Source organism: Corvus hawaiiensis, chromosome Z, assembly GCF_020740725.1.
Source record: "Corvus hawaiiensis isolate bCorHaw1 chromosome Z, bCorHaw1.pri.cur, whole genome shotgun sequence".
Classification (NCBI taxonomy): Eukaryota; Metazoa; Chordata; class Aves; order Passeriformes; family Corvidae; genus Corvus; species Corvus hawaiiensis.
In genome coordinates, this window is record NC_063255.1 from 31454003 (window position 1) to 31470195 (window position 16193).

The 16193-nt window shown below is 43.7% G+C and overlaps 1 protein-coding gene across 3 annotated transcripts in view; it reads right to left on the minus strand.

Moving 5' to 3' along the window:
- Positions 1-16193, minus strand: part of LOC125320366 (metalloprotease TIKI1-like) — an 82844-nt gene that overhangs the window by 22091 nt on the left and 44560 nt on the right. For 2 of the 3 annotated variants that reach the window (XM_048292617.1, XM_048292618.1), the window contains exons 3-4: positions 7380-7526; positions 5040-5214 (exon numbers count right to left, since the gene is read on the minus strand). In XM_048292617.1, coding sequence (XP_048148574.1) covers positions 5040-5214; positions 7380-7526 — 322 coding nt within the window. The remainder of the gene's footprint in view (positions 1-5039; positions 5215-7379; positions 7527-16193) is intronic. The other variant, XM_048292620.1, reaches the window with a different exon arrangement.

A 16193-nucleotide genomic window follows, 5' to 3' on the forward strand; every position in this document is an offset into this window, starting at 1 on the left:
GGCCAAGTACTAGATGTCTTTGTTACTTTTTTTAGTGGTCAAACCAGCCTTCAGGAATCTCAGGTTCTTATGACTAGGGGGAAAGTTCAGAGTAAAGAAGGTTCACTATGGGTGGAGAAGGATCAGGTTAAGGAACATTCAAAAAGACCAGCCATTTACAAGTCCCTATAGGATACATCCAGAGAAACCCTGTGAGCTTGCTTAATGTCACTAGAGGCCACTCTCAACTACCTTTAAAAGGTCGTGGCAAGTGGGGGAAGGTCCCTGAGGACTGAAAGAAAGTAAGGATAACTCTTGTCTTCAAGAAGGGCAGGAAGACAGATCTGGGGAATTATGAAATGCTCAGCCACACCTCTGTTCCTGGGGAAGGTGGTGGGGCAAATTATCCTGTAAACCATTTCCAAATGTGTCAGGGATAAGCAATGGTTGGGAGTGATCAGTATGGATTTATGATAAGGGGAAATTTGGCTCATAAAGTTCAGCAAATCAAGTTCTGCACCTGGGCAGGAATAGCTCCAGGCACCATAACAGGCTGAGCACCAACTGGCTGAAGAGTAGTTTGGTAGAAAAAGATGTGCTGTCTTGGTGGTCATCAAGTAGGCCTTAAGCCAGAAATGTGTCCTTGTGGCAAAGGCAGCCACAAGTGCTGCCAGACAATGAGGGGAGATATCCTTCCCTGTTCCTCAACCCTGGTGACATAGTTCTGGGTCCAGTGTCTTGGCTCTGAGCTTCCCAGCTCAAAAGAGATGTGGACACACTGGAGAGAGTGCAGCAAAGGGCCACAAAGATGATAAACAATTAGCGTATGTGTCACACTAGGAGAAACTGAGATTATTCAGCCTGGACAAGAGAAGGCTCAGGGGCTATAACTGATGCCATAAATGCCTGATAGGAGGTTGCAAAATAGACAGAGTAGAACTTTTCTCAGTGGTGTCCCATGAAAGGACAAGAGGCAATGGACAAAAACTGGTACACAGGAAGTCCTACTTAAACATAAGAAAAAGTATCTTCAGTGATTAAACACTAGAATAGATTACCCAGAGAGATTCTGGAGTCTTCATCCTTGCCCATACTCCAGTCCTAGGAAAAGTGCTATATGATCCTGCTCTGAGCAGAGGGATGAACCAGACAATCTCCAGAGCTCTCTGTCAGTATCAACTTTCCCTTGATTCTGGGATGGTTTAGCCAGCATGCGGCACCCTTGTAAAACCTGGACAAGTGGTAAAACTCTCCACAGTAAGTGGTAAAACTCTCCACAGTACAGTAGGACAATGCAGCTCTCACTGTGTCAGAGTTCCCTTCCTAGACAAACCAGAAACCTATGGGATTACCTGTCTGGCTGGCTGTGAAATCACATGTGACATCACTTACATTGGCTTAGCATCCAGATCCTGAATGTGCCACTCAAGAATTCAGAGAAATTGAAAATCCGTATAGAAGGAAGACTGCTGGTGAAAAATTATAGCTGGCTTTGCTTCACAAGTTCAACCACTGGCAACAGGGAGCAGGCCTGGCTTGTAACCCTGCTGCCGCCATACATAAAGGCCTGTCCACAATTAATATAAAATCCTTACTGAACATAGTGGAATGCTGCTGCCATTGCCAACTCTCTCTTCCCATGCTTTCCTCTAATTCCCTCAAACAGACTTATTTTGGCTTGAAACTCTCCTTGTTTGCACTCTGGTCAGAAGCAAAGTGTTTTGGATCTTTTCAGCAAAATCTGTTATTTTTTAGTTCTCCATTTTGGTGCAAATTACTCCCAAACAAAAATAGTTTCAGAAATGAGCTCTGACTGCGACGCACTTTCAACAAAATATAAGGAGAGTTTGCCTGATTGATTAAAAAAAGGCATAAAATGTGCTGAATCTAATGATCAAATCTATTATGGCCCAAATTACCACACATAATTCCACATAAGAAGTCAACATCTATAGCCATGAAGCTATATGAAGACCCAGGAAGAGGGGTCTTGATAGACTTGTCTTGAAGACTACTTCTTTTGCACAACATATTACACATCCCATCAGTCCAGTTAGAATATAAAATAAACCAGTATTTTCTGATTTTCCTCCATTAAAAATAAAAATACCAAGATTATTTTAAATAACATGAGAAGGTATATGTAATCCCACAGTCACACACAAACCATGACCTTGTTTCCATAAAACTGATGATAAAAGTTGTTTTTTCAATGTTTTTTTGTTAATGGAAAAATTGAACTTTCCTTACAAAAAGCCTAGCTGTTTTAAAAATAAAACACATGGTGAAAAAATCTGGAAAGAAAACTACTAAAAGTCTTCTCTCCCCTTCTTACTGGGAGACCCTTTAATATCCTACTACCATTTTAATACAACCTTGTCCTGCAGTTTATAAGCTCCTGCTAGGAGATACTTTCTTCACTGGTGGTCAGAAGAGGGCAAGCCACCACACAGTCATGACTTATTTCCATTCCTATAGCCTTTCTTTTTTCTTCCCTTTTCCTACTACTCATTCTAACCTGCCTTGTGTGAGCACTTTCCTGGAACCTTTTTACAGTAATTAACAGCAGTACAATTCCAAGCAATGCTTAAAACTGATCACAAGATATTTGTTCATCTTCACTGCTTGCTGGCATAAAAATAACTCATCCACATAATTATCTATCACATACAGCAATCTGCATAAGCAAAAGGCTAAATTAGCTTGCTGGAAAACAATGAAAGACTGCATTCATAATTGCAATATGCACTCAGGAAACCTCAGAAATCTGTAGAAATTGATCTGTTTTCTGCAATATATCCTGTGATGCTACTTCTCATTTAGATGCTTAATAAGAAACAAACGAAACAAACAAAACAAATAAAGAAACAAACAAAACCCCACCAAAAACCCTGATGCAGTCAAACAAGGGCGTAATCAAGAATTATGCTGCTCAATGTGGGAGGCTGGCACTATCCTTTGAACAGAACTATTTGGAAGAGCAGATGAGAACAGAGGACAGACTGGTATCAAAGCCAGAAAGTAATTAGAGACAATTTCAAAATCAGTCCAAAGTCCCCAGAGAAGACAGGGAAGCTGTCTGGGTTCAAAAGTAGGATGGAAAAGCATGAGAAGAGCACACCGGGTGCTTGGAGATCAAGCCATGTGCACATAAGCCACAGATTAAGGGTATTCATTTAGGCCCAAGGCTCCTGGCAGTGCTGCAGTACAGAAATGCTGGCAATCAGGACACAGAAAAGGGGGAACTGGGAAAAAAAAAGGAAAGAGAAAAGCAAGATTCCAGGAAGCCTGGGAAAGGATTTTAGGACTGTCATGAAAGTTGGGAACAAGAGAAGTTTAGAAGGACAGGGATCTGTCCTGGTCCTGCAGTGCTTCTGGGCTCTGGGGCAGTGCTGTGCACACCAATGACAGTGAAGACAGTCTGGGGCAGAAGGGCAGGAACAGAAAGAAATTAATGGGAGGGGAAACAAATGACACAAAACGATCTAAAGACATGATTTGCAGCTCTTGGGATTCAGAGTCTGTGCAAGGAGGGGAAGAAGCTCCCTCCTCTCAAAGAATCCTGCTCTTGGGACATGACAGATTCAGAGTGACACAATGCATCCACATGTGTCTGCTTACATGGGCTGCTCGTTACTCAAGCTGTGATGCAGTAACCAAAGCCCAAATATCCGCAACTAGCCTCCTGACAGAAGAGCAGCCACCTGCAACAGACACAGCTTGGACTTGCAGCTGGCATATGCTTTCATCAGAAACATCAGTGCAGCAGGTTCAAATGTGGTCAGAACTTCAGCAGTGGGGTACAGCAATGTCCTGGTCTTAGCCTACAGAAAGGTATGACCAGAATCCACACAACCAGGACATGCTTCACTGTTCTTTGTGACAACGAGTTGGACAGAGCAGAGATAGTGCAGGAAGATTGCAGGTTACAATCTTCACACACATCTGAACAAACATGGTCAGCCACCCTTCCTGAAGTCCTGGCTCTCACACATTGGGCCCTTTTTATGCTAAGTTTGTAACCACAACTCCCTGCTGCAAGTACAGAAATTCTCACAGACTCTGAATACAAATGCTTTTAGTGTTTAAATATTTTCCTTGCCTTGTCTAGATCTTCCATCCTCACTAAAGCAGTATGCACTGAGACTGGAAAACCACACATGGACACTGACACCAGTCTCAGTTTTCCCCCTTTCCCAAAGGCCATACGGCTCATGGTGGCAGGGATGTGACACTTCTCTGGGAATTAGCACCTCTCTTTTCTAACACCGATCCTAACTTCTTCCTTTCCCTGGAGCTAGAACAAAGGATGGGAGCCATGGCAAAACAATCCTGGTTTTACCCTCCATCCAGCCCTAGTCTGAAGTGTAGATGTTAACCTTATTGAGTTGGATGTGCTGCTGGATGTGCCTGTAGAGTTCTGCTGGCTGCTAAGAGGCAGAAAATGGATTAGGTTTTCCCCAACCAGGCCCACTGCACTGCTCCAAAATAGTAGCAGACACAACTTCCTTGTGGAAGTGCAGAGAAAGAGGTAAGGAGATGCAGGAGGAAGAGGAAGGGTGAAATTGTGCCTTGCTTCTCCTCTTGCATTTATTGAGCCCCTTGGAGTCAGACAATTTGGCATATTCCTTCTTTTGCATGTGTCCTTGAAAGGTTAATTCATGCACTGGTGCAACCTCAGATGTGCTGCCTTTCGTCTCAGCTCCGTATTTATCGCTGCTATGCTTTTGCATTCGTTACCCAGACAATAAACACGTGTGTATATCTATGAGCTGTTCCTCCTGTGCATGCACTATAGTTGACTCAGTATCTCTGCCTCTGCATACAACAAACATGTCTGCAAGCACATGCACAGTGAGCTCCTTGTACACTGAAGAACAACAGTCTCCTATACTGAAAAGCTTTTCCTACTAGAGAACAACTATCAGGGAGAAGCTGACTTCCGTGTCCACCACAGTAAAAATACTGAGCCTTCTTTAAACTGAGGCAAGCATTTGCAAAATGCTTCTAAAGGACAAGGGAAGGATGAGTTCAGTTTGAAAGGCACCACAGTCACATACCAGCTCCAAATGCAAAGAAGAAACTCTTGTCTGGGTTCTCTTGCAGCAGGTCCTTCACCCTCCTGCCCATTCGCTCATTTCGCTTGTAGATGAGCTCCTGGCGGAAGTAGCTGTCTATCTCTTGGGCAGTAATGCGTTCATGGGCTGGAAGTGTGGCATTAATAAAATTTGGGACCTAAGGCAGAAAAAAAAGTCTTAATGAAAGGGGGATTTATTTCACAGGCAGCCATCATGCACAGGCATTTTAGCTCCACACAGAGTGTGGCAACTGCCTCATCCCTCAAGGCATAGCCAGTACAAAGGACAAAACCCAAAGCAAGCTAAAAAAAACTTAGCAAACTTAAAATAATACATGGTGCTTCATTTTTTCTCAATGCATCGTTTCATAAGCCAAGCAGCTGGATTTTTTTTTATTCAGAGTCAACAAATACTATCATTTGGCCACACTGAAGATCCTAACTCCTGACTGCTCAGATGAAGAAAGTATTTGCACCTAAATGCCTTTAACTACTCTTAAATTGCCATAGGTATGACATAACTATAATGATAATTACACTCTTCTAAGAGAATTTGACTGGTATCAGAGCCCTCAGGCTGCCAAAGAATAACTATGCAATTTGAACTAGTTAAAAAAACATCCCTAAACTTTTCAAAAGAAAGAGGGCCAGATTTTGTCAGGAGATAAAGTGTTACCACCTCTAGTTGCCCAGTCCTGGCGGTATCTTTTAAAATGCTGGCTTGCATCCGTGGGGCCCCCAGGACAGCTGTGCCTGCACACTACCCTGACCTCTTGCCAGTGGAGAGAAAACGTGGGTCTGCAGTTGCAGCAATCCTGGCTTCTTGACAAGTAGCTTTAGGCATTCAGTTATGGGGACAGTTAACTAAAGGGCCTGCAACCGGTGGTTTCTGGATAGCAGAGCCACTAGTAAGCCAGGTGCTTTCCCTTGCAAGGCGGCAGCAGATGAACAGACTTCGGAGCCACTCAGAAACTATTATGGCATCTGTCCAAAGGTGAGCCTGCAGGTAGTCCTCTACTGGGCAAGCATGGAGTCAAATACAACTTACTGAGAAATTCTGCTTAAAACATAAACTGACAGTGTTGCAAACTATTTATGTTCAGCTCTGCTGCCAAGGAAAGTGCCCTGAGGTGGAGCCCCCTCATATTAAGTAAAGGACAGTTGTTCCTTGGCAGAATGCACGAGCTGCTCAGAACAAGCTGCTCTCTCCCAGGACCTAGGGGCAATGTCTGCAGTCTGTAACATCTCCACAGGATAGTGATGCAGCATCTGCATCCTCTTAAAATGCTGGCCTCCTCTTGAGAAATCCTTTGAAATCTATGTGTGGAGTGCATGGTGTAAAAGCTAGGCAGTATTAATGACCAGGATGCCTGCACCTGCAGGCGGGCAGGTGTGCAGGACATGAAGGCAGCAGCACCTGTGCAAAGCTTGGCACCAGAGAAGCAAGGGTTAGCATGACTCTGCAGCTCTGCACCGTATGTATCAAAAGGTCATGGGAAAATGGTTATTCAGCAAGGAAAGCCCAGGTATCAACACCTACCTTTTCAGCACTGTAAGGATAGAGCCTGTGTTTTCACTGATGTGCACAAATTGCCAGGCAATACCTCACAGACAAGAACAGAGAGACCTGATGTCTCAGCCTGAGGTTAGTTAATCTAACAGCCCAAACAGGCCAAATTGGTCCCTGCTGGGCATTTTGTCATGGTTTAAAGATTAGTATTGCATTCCACTGTGCTGCTTAGGAAACCATCTCCATAAACCCAAGTCTGTGAGGTCTCAGAAACTCTCTTTTCCTTCACATTCAGTCTAAATCTATCTTTTGTTTCACTCCATTTCTCTTCTTTGGGCCTTGTCCACAGCACACAATCATACTGATAGGGGACATTAAAAAGCTTTTAACTTGCCCAGCCTTACACAAGCGTCCAAGTCACGAGTGCATTTCTCTGTTCCTGCTTGCACAAGAGAGCCTGCTGTTGCTCTCTGTTGGCATTAAGTTTGCTCATACCTAAGCTAGTGCAATTCCACAAGTTCCTTAAGAAAGTAAATTATTAACTCATAGTGCTTTGATGCTAAAGGGAACACAGCACACATCCAAAAGGGAAAGCCAGGTGCACCTTTGCTGCCTGTGTACAAGAGAGGGGTTGAGGTGGTGCAGACTCCTGGAATAGGAGGCTCAGGAAAGCAGATGTGCCAGGGAGCCAGCAATATGCTCCTGGCCCTCACCTATAAAGGGCCTGCCTGAGGAGAGACGAGCACAAGTGTGACAGGGGCAAGCACTACAGGGAGATGTGCGTAGTACAAGGGCTGCGGTGGCAAGACTCACTTGAGAAGTGTCATGGTTGAAGATGATGGAGCTGAGGTCCCCACAGTTGTAATGCTTGATAAGGTCTTCTGTCGTATAGGGGATCTGGAAACTGCCTGCTCGGAGGCTCTCCTGCTGCAAGAGAGTCTGATTCAAAGCAAAGACCACCTGAGGGAGGGGGAGAGGGAGGAAAAGACAGAGTTCCTGGTAAGTTCTCTTTTCGTCCCATGAGAAGGTCACAGACACACAGCCACCTGCTGAAGGCTCTTTGAAGCTGCTCCTGCTCTGAGCCTGCCAGTCTAGACATCACCAACCCATGCCTCCAATGGCTCCGCAGGTACTCACAGCTTGGATCCCAGCTGCTCAGAGGGAATGGACTCACTACATTTAACTCCATGGGGTTTTGCCTGTGATGTGATTAATATGGAAGATACAAAGGACCAGGCTGAAGAAGGGGCAATCTTGCTTCCTTAGATGACTGACCACCACAGAGCCTAAGGCCTGATGGGCTCCTGTCCCTGTAGTTTCTCAGCCATCTACCTAAATTAAGCATGGCTTATCCTTGTTTGACCTTCCTTCCTCATCTGCTAGAACAGTCATGGGCTGTTGTTTCCTGCTTTGTGTCTCCTCTCAGACATCGCATCTATTTCAGGCAGGAATGGCTCTCTGGAGCAGGCCAGGGAAGAGTGGTGGCTGTTGGAGGATGCAGGAAGCTGCTTTCCCTGCAGCTGCTCAGCATTCAGTCTCTCCCAGCTGACTGTCTCGCTGCCAGCATTCCTTCCTCCTCAGCCTGCCCCTGGGAATGCAAACACTCCCATCATCCCCTTTGCCTCAAGGCAAACTATCTGGCTGCCACAGCTCCTACCCCCAGGGACCTTTCTGTTCACCGGAAAGGGAGAAGATCGCCCTCCAGATGTGGCTGCCTCTCCACCTCCAGCACAGCAGGGCTCTCCCAAGGCAGTGGCCTCAGGACCTGACCCAGACACTGGCTGCAGATCCAACTGCCCCCTGCCTTGGGCAGTGCACAGCCCCTGAGGACGGCAGCCACGTAAAAGGGACAAGAGAGCACTTTGGAGCAACAGGTGTCTCTGAAGCCAAACAGACAATGCAGAATCTCTGCATCTCTCTTTAGCTGCTCCAGCCACTGCAGCCTGTGGTCACCAAGCCCCAGAAAGGCAAGAAGCCTTGGGGTACAAACTCCCCAGGCTGAACATGGGATGTCCATAGGCACCTTTGGTGGGACATGGAGCTGTATGGTCCCCTGTGCAGGGAGCAGTCCCCTGTTCAGCACCTGGCAAGAAAAACACTACCATCTCTTCTGAGCACACTGCTTACGCACGCTACCACCAGTTTTCACACCAAAACGGGACAACTGTAACAAGCTTTCCTACTACCTACTGGTCTATTATTTTTGTTTTTAAAGGAAGTAAGCTCAGATATATTGGTTGGAATTTTTAAAAAAATTACTCATGAAAGTGTTATTTTCTAAGCTCTGGTTACTCTGTGTAATTAACTTCTCCTGGATATTTGCCTCAAACACCATCAAGTCACTCTAGAACTGAAAGTAGTTGCCAACACTATGGAACTCACACATGAGTAAGCATACTCAATGTACTGAGACTATGTGAACCAAATTTTGGGATTACAGAACTGATGTGGAAACAAACAGGTGCAATTTCCCTCCCATAGCACAACCATCTGTCTTCTACAGAAAGGTGCAAATTCTACCAGACTTGAAATCATGCTGTCTCCACTACAGCTAGACTTACCTCTTTGGATCCAAATCACTGTGTACGTAATCCAATATGAAAGTACATAATGTAGCATTAGTTCTGGGAGGGTGAATAGCAACATTCACTCACACCTCATGTTTGTAAAAAGGGGAAGAATTCACTTTGTTGGTACAAACTGCATTCAGCCAAAATATTAACTCCAGGCAGACACTCAGGCAAGTTACATCAAACAAAGCAGTGGCCATCTTGCAAAGGACCTCTGTTAGATTTTAAAGTAAATTGGACAAAACCAAATTGAAACTACTTTATGTCTGAACGAAAGTTTGCATGCGGGATGGGGTTTATCATACTCCAAAGTCATTGTTTTCCATTTGTTTGGCTTAAGAGACTTCCTAGTGGATGCTAATGACCAGACAACATTCACTGAGAGACAAGCCAAATCCATGCTGAAAATATGGGATTTCTACAGCCATGACTGCTAGGTCATGCCAGCAAAATGTTGTATGTACAACCAGTCCAGCCAAAAGCACTTACACATGGGAATAGCCTATTTTTAAGCTATTTGACACCATCTCCTTGAATATTTACCATTAAAGCAGTATGTCCTTTTCCAGATTTTGAAACAATGACAAGACAATCTCGGTCCAGAGAGTAGTCAGGAAATGTGACAGCCTCCTGAGCTGGTCAGGCAGCTCTGCCTCAATGTAGATTAAGCATATCAAAGAGGCTTTGCAATCTTTACTGTTTGATTTTCATCCAAACACAAACCAGCAGAGGGTAATGGGTTTCTGGGGAGAAAACACCAGCCTGGGTGAGATGTGAGAAAAAAGCCAATCTTCTTCTCACTGCTGTATCTCTGCAGCCTGTACTCCTGCTGTCACTTGCTCTGCATGCCACCCTCAGGTCCACACAGATCTCTTCCCTCCTCCCTTGCCACATACTTCAGGTGAAATAGGTTCAGTCTTGCCTCCAAACAGACTAGGCCTGGGCTGTAGCAGCCAGGACAAGCCACACGGGCATCTTCCTTCCTCATGCCCACCCACTGGCCATAAGAAACTAGCACATAGTAAGCTGCGAAGAGCTACATAAATCTGCCCCAAGAGCACAGCATACATTCACAGTGATGGAGAATCACTGCACACATTTCATGGGAATAGAAGCAACTCACCACCTCTCCCTCCATATCTCTTACTGCTGGCATGACACAAAACTGCCCTGGTGAGGCAGCTTTGGCAGCTCTATGGCCTTTGCTAAGAGTACACCTTTCTGGTTGGAGGTGTGAGAGTTGATACTGGACACAGGAAGAAATTTCAGGACGGCAGCAGCTGAAGGGCTTGCCTGCCCAAATGGGAAAGCAGAAAAGACCCTTTACCATGAGGTTATTCATGTTTCAACTCAAAGAACAGAGTGTTCCAGCTCACTGCTCAAGACTCCTACATCTCATCCTAACCACAACTGCCTGGGGACAGAGCATCCAGCAGCCTGCCTTGGACTCCATGGCCCAATTGGTGGTTTGTGTGGCACTGCATGGGCTGTTTTTCTTTGGCATGGAGAACTACAGAGGGCTGTTCCCTGACAGGTCAGACCTCCCCACGAGCAATATCCTTCCCCACTCAGATCTAGACCTACAACCTATCACCGCACATAGTACATGAGGGAGAAGCCACAAAAGAACCACCTGAAGTCCCCCACCCAGAGAGTGGGCTTCCACCTTGGTGCTGTGAGGGAGAGAGGAAAGAGCATCAACGTCCTTGACAATTAACCCTCCCTAATGAGTTACAGTAATTCATGCATCAGGCTTTGCACAGCTGGGGCACAGAAAATGCTATTGTCAAAAATACTGTCTACATCAGCTGGTCTGAACAGAATGGTGGCATTTGCTGAAGGGGGAATGATGGCACAGCTGCTGAACAACCACACAGAATTACAATTTGCCATCAGCATGAGTGTACAGCCTCTCAAAGCAATGTGGTAGTTCCTCTCAATTCCTGTATCATTCCTACCTTCTTGGGGTAATTTAAACTCCCCGGCAGAAAGAGAAGTGGATGTGGGGGTAAAGCGGCAGGAACTGTTTGCAGTATCAGATGCTGCTTAAAGCTCTGCCCTGGTGAGAAGGTTATCTTCAGTAAATAGTAATGGATAAACATTGTCAGGGTCTCAGGAAAAGGGAAGATTCCTAAACCTACTGTTCTTGAAGGATTTAATTTACTGAGATGGGTCTTGCTCAGAAGTTGATAACTCATTATCTGTCATTACTTCTCAAAGAAAACATCAGACTAGGTGCAAAGTGATGCCTAAGGAAGACCACAGGCATCGAACTCTGCAAATTGGATCCCAGTCTTGTTTACCAGATGTGAAAAGCTGAAGAAAGTCAACAGAGCATGAGAAGCAGGAAGCAGATCAGCACCTGGTCTGAAATTGCTATATTTACTAGGCACAAATATTGCTTGCCTTCTTAAATCCCCATTCGATCCTGCAGTCTCTTCATTGCTAGTAATTCCAAGTAGTTAAGAAAACAGCAAATAAGGAAAGGTTTAAAAGAAATTTTCAATTTTGCTCAGAAATCAAACCCAAGAATTTGGGTTGATCTGAGCTCCTCCAGCAGGTGGTACAGAAAGTGTGTGTCTGTCTTGCGGATATCTCTTGCATTGCACTATTTTACTACTTCCAAGATCTTTCCTGTGCTGGAATCCACAGAAATCACTCTACATTCATCCTCCTTACAAAACTATTCTTCCTTATTTCACACACCCCATCCAGCAACTCTATCCTTCTCTGCTCCATTAAGTGTATTCATACTAGCATCAAAGCATCTTCTGAAAAGATGTATTTGGAGAACAAAAGTAACAAGTTTATTAGAAAGGGATTTTTTATCTCCCACCTCCCATTTTCACTGTGATCTCTGTTTTCCCCCAACCCTCTCCCTTTTTGTACTGTGGAAAAAATCGATTAAGCTCTCTAGTATACATATTGCTGCAAACCTCATTCTCCTCCTGGAGATTTCTTCAGCTGTCAGAAGACACTTGTCCCCTTTGCTAGCATTGTTGGAGTGGCCTGCTAGGCTAAGGGGGTGGGGAAAAGGGAGTTAGAGCCTGGCAGATGCCTTTTTTGTCAAAGACAAAAGACCCCCTGCCATCCTCTCCACTTTTCAGTACTTTCATCCACATTGGATCAAAGTGCTATTCTGCATATGAAAGGAACCTGGCATTATTCACTTCAAATTAGCCTATCGCCATCCCGCTAGCCTCCAAGTCTTCCCAACAAAAGCGCTCACATCTGTTCCATCATTTGCCTCATCTTCAGGGTTTTTTTTCTTTCTGCTCTCAGTTTTTCAGGGCCATTCAGCCCCTTGAATTATAGTCTGGGGAGCATCTTCCTTGCTCTGGGATCATTCAGCCGAACAATTTGTTTTTAATTGTCTTAAGGAATCATGGGCTGGTTTTGGGTCCTTCCCAGAGACTAACTGCATCCATTACAGCTTCCATTCAGCCTCTTCAGCCAATTCTTTCCCTTTTTCTCCTCCTTCTCAAAAGCATGTTTCTCTCCTTGCTCTTCACCTGCCCATTGGTGGAGGAGACCATTGCTCCTCTGGGCCAATGAACACTACTGCCCCAAATCAAAGCAGGCCTTAAATCAAAAGCATCATGACTATCAAAGTCAATAATCCTCCTTTGTCATGGTAATGATCAGGAGGCCAAGTGTTGAGAAGAAAGCAGGATTTCTTGCTCAAGTGTGATGCAGTTCCTTAGAAGTCTGGTGAGCCTTCAACAGAAAGTTGGGACTGGCAATGCCAGAGCCTGGAAACCTGAAACCACCTATCATGAGGAGCCCTGCAAACACCAGCCTGCACACAGAGGTGGGAGAAGTCTGGTTTTGGCATGGGCTGAAAATGGCAAAAGGAGGTTTAACCCACCATCTGCAGCCTTCAGAGCAGTCTAAGTCACTTTCAGAGCTGTTGCTTTAGTAATGGAGAGAAAAACTTGGAGCACTTCTGTGAGAAAGACTGGATTGAAGCCATTAGCAGAGACAGGTTGTGTAAGGTGCCCACCCAGTGGACAAGAGACGAACAATAGAAGTCAATGAAACAAAAGGAAATGGAAACTACTTTAGGTTGTTTATGAGCTACGTATTTCCTATGGGCTTTGTATTATTTATATTTGGGTATTTTCGTAGAAGGAGCACCTTTTCTGTAGCAGGATCATCCAAGTCATTTAGATGACATACAGTTTGCCTCAACTCAGACACAAAGATGCTGACACAGGTAAAAATATGAAGAATTTAATCTCTCTCTCTGTTAACAAACTCACACTAACACATCTTATGCCAAATTCTTGTAGTGTGTCTTTCCAGAACCAAACAAAAGACGCTGAAATTTTTCAGCTGTTATCTGGAATTTAAATGGGAATACACAAACCAACCCTTTTTCAGCTAGGAGCTATAAAAACAAGGCTTGAGAAGCAATGAATGAATTTTTCATTCTCTTCTTATTGCCGGAGGATGGTTGATAATGTTGAATCACAGGAACACTACTTACAGCACTGCTGGAAGAAGTGCAACCCATTTACTTGTAACAGACTGCACTAATACATAGCCTTTTGTCTGAGTAATTTACACTGATTTACAGTGTAAAACGTAATTTTTATGTTTCCATTGACAGCAGCAGAAATGAATGCCCCACTGTGTGCTGAATGTGGAATAAGGCCAGCAGTGGTACAGATTGTTCCCCTTTCTAAGGGTGGCTTGTAATTCACATCTGGACACCTCCAAGACCTTGCTGGAACTTGCTCCCATCTTTTATAGGGCCAATTATGTGGCTATGAACCTGCAGTGGAGGAACTCTCCACCTAAGCTTATTGGGATTCCTCCGTGTGCTGCAGGAATCTCCCAAGCTGTCATGAAGTGCATTCTCATACAGAAAATCCTTGAACTGGTCAAGGATCATATTTGCACATTACTAGAGATGGATTAAACTTTTTTTAAAAAAATTCTGTCTTTGTTAAAGATTTTCTAAATGTTAGCAAATTTTTTTCTAAAACCTTCACATATCAAATCTTCACCAGATACATTTTTACCCCAAGAAATAGAACTAGGGGGCTAGTTCTTTGTCTAATTTCAGATTTCTACAGTCCTGAAGCAAAGTCAAAGGCAAAAAAACCCCATCTACAACCTACTACACTTAGAATTCCTACCTGTCTCCTACTCAGCATTTCTTCAGTTAGCAATGTCCAGCTTCAAAATCCTATTTGGGAACAATGATCCAAATGAAAAGGAATTACTAACAATCCTGATTTCTCTTAGATTATGCTCGCTTTCCAATTTACAGAACTCTACAGTACACTAGTAGCAATCATTTCTTTCTTTTGCCCAATATTTATTTCATAAAACACTTTACAGAACCATCTCAGGACTGTATTAAAAGAATAACCAAGTCACAAAGCAAAAAACCTGAAACTAGGGTTTCTTGGGCTGAGACTAGCTATACTTTCAAAATTCAACATCTGCAATTGATGTTTTAGTTGGCATTTTGTTTGTTTGTTTGTTTGTTTGAAATAATCTTCTACTAAAATAGTTGCTTTGGTCCACTTCCTCCTCCTTCCTTTCCACTGGATACTCTTAAATGTAGTTGAAACAAAACTAAAATATTGAGGTTAGTTAAACAGCCTTTTTTTTTTTTACACTTTTTAACATCCATAGAGGAAAATTCTCTTAGAAACAATTTGGCTTTCCAACTGTCAAAAGCATATTAAAAAAAAAAGCAGAAATGATGACACTTCACTGTGTTTGTGACTGTAAGGACAAAGTAGTAAAACTGCCAAAGACTACCTACCTTTCACAGTTTCAAGGACAACATTTAGAAGAACTTTTTATCCTCCTGGCCCACAATTACAGAAACTAAATAAACTTGGTATTGATGACCTGGGATTTAGCCGCCATGTTTTTCACTCAGTGCTCACAGATGCTCTTTGGAGTGCTGCTAGATGAAAGAAAATTTCCAAGGCAAGTCCCCACTTGCCTTCAGTATTTTTTTTATTTTAACTCTCTACCACAGGCCATGTATAGCTGAGGACTAAACTCAACAACAGTTTGGAAGATTGCTAGAAGTAATGAGGCTTAGAAACTTAGAATATTTCAGAACACAAATTTTTAATTGGTTGGAATGCTTCCCCCTCTCTCTGCAAAACTGATGTAAAACATTACTTGTGTGATTCCTGTAAGTATGAGTAAATCAAGACTGTAAGGTTACTAGAGTAAACGACCTAACTTTGCAACGTCATGAACTGGCCCAGACAGTTATCATACATCTTCTGGTAACCATGCAACAAGATCTTCGGATTTTCTTGAAGTTCTGCCAGCTGGGAAACCATGTTCCATATAAAACACTCAGCACTGATAAAATATTTTTCCACTCAATAGAACAATTAGGCCAGGACTTTGGCTGATGTTCCAAACAGAACAACAAATTTGAACCAGTGTTTATGTTGCAGGCCACTAGAAGCATCTTTAAGAGAAGGTTCTGGCTTCCCAACGGAGCACAGTAGAGCACCAGATGACCTTCTCCATGGGTACACGGGTGAAAGGGAGAATTCACATTATATTTATATGTTGTTATATACTGTTAGACTTGCGGAGAAAAACCTCAAACAAGAACTGTTGGAATGGTCCCTAGCTGGTTTCAAGCAGATAAAAGGCTGGAAGTTCTCAATGCAAAAGCTTTCCAAGAGGAATAGCTGACAAAATTTTCAAATAGTGAGACACAGGCCTAAATCTGTGTTCTTCATAGTAACTGTGAGCTCAACCACATAGAAAAAATAGCATGTTCCAAGGTAGGATGGGAATTTACAAGCTACTAGCTGTGCAGTGAGAACCCCCTGAGATGATATTCTTGGACTGAGTCACCTGGATCCACTGCCAGATGGCACCTCCATTCACCACCCTGGCTGTCCACATTAGGAAATGACCAGTTGTCCCAATTTAGCCAACACACCAAGCTGCCTTTGTGAAAAAAATGTAAAATATTTTGATTTTCAGACCCAGGAAAACCGATTTGCTGCCAATGCAATCAGGAAGCTGCTGAGTGTTTGGCACTTCTGAACAAAAGACT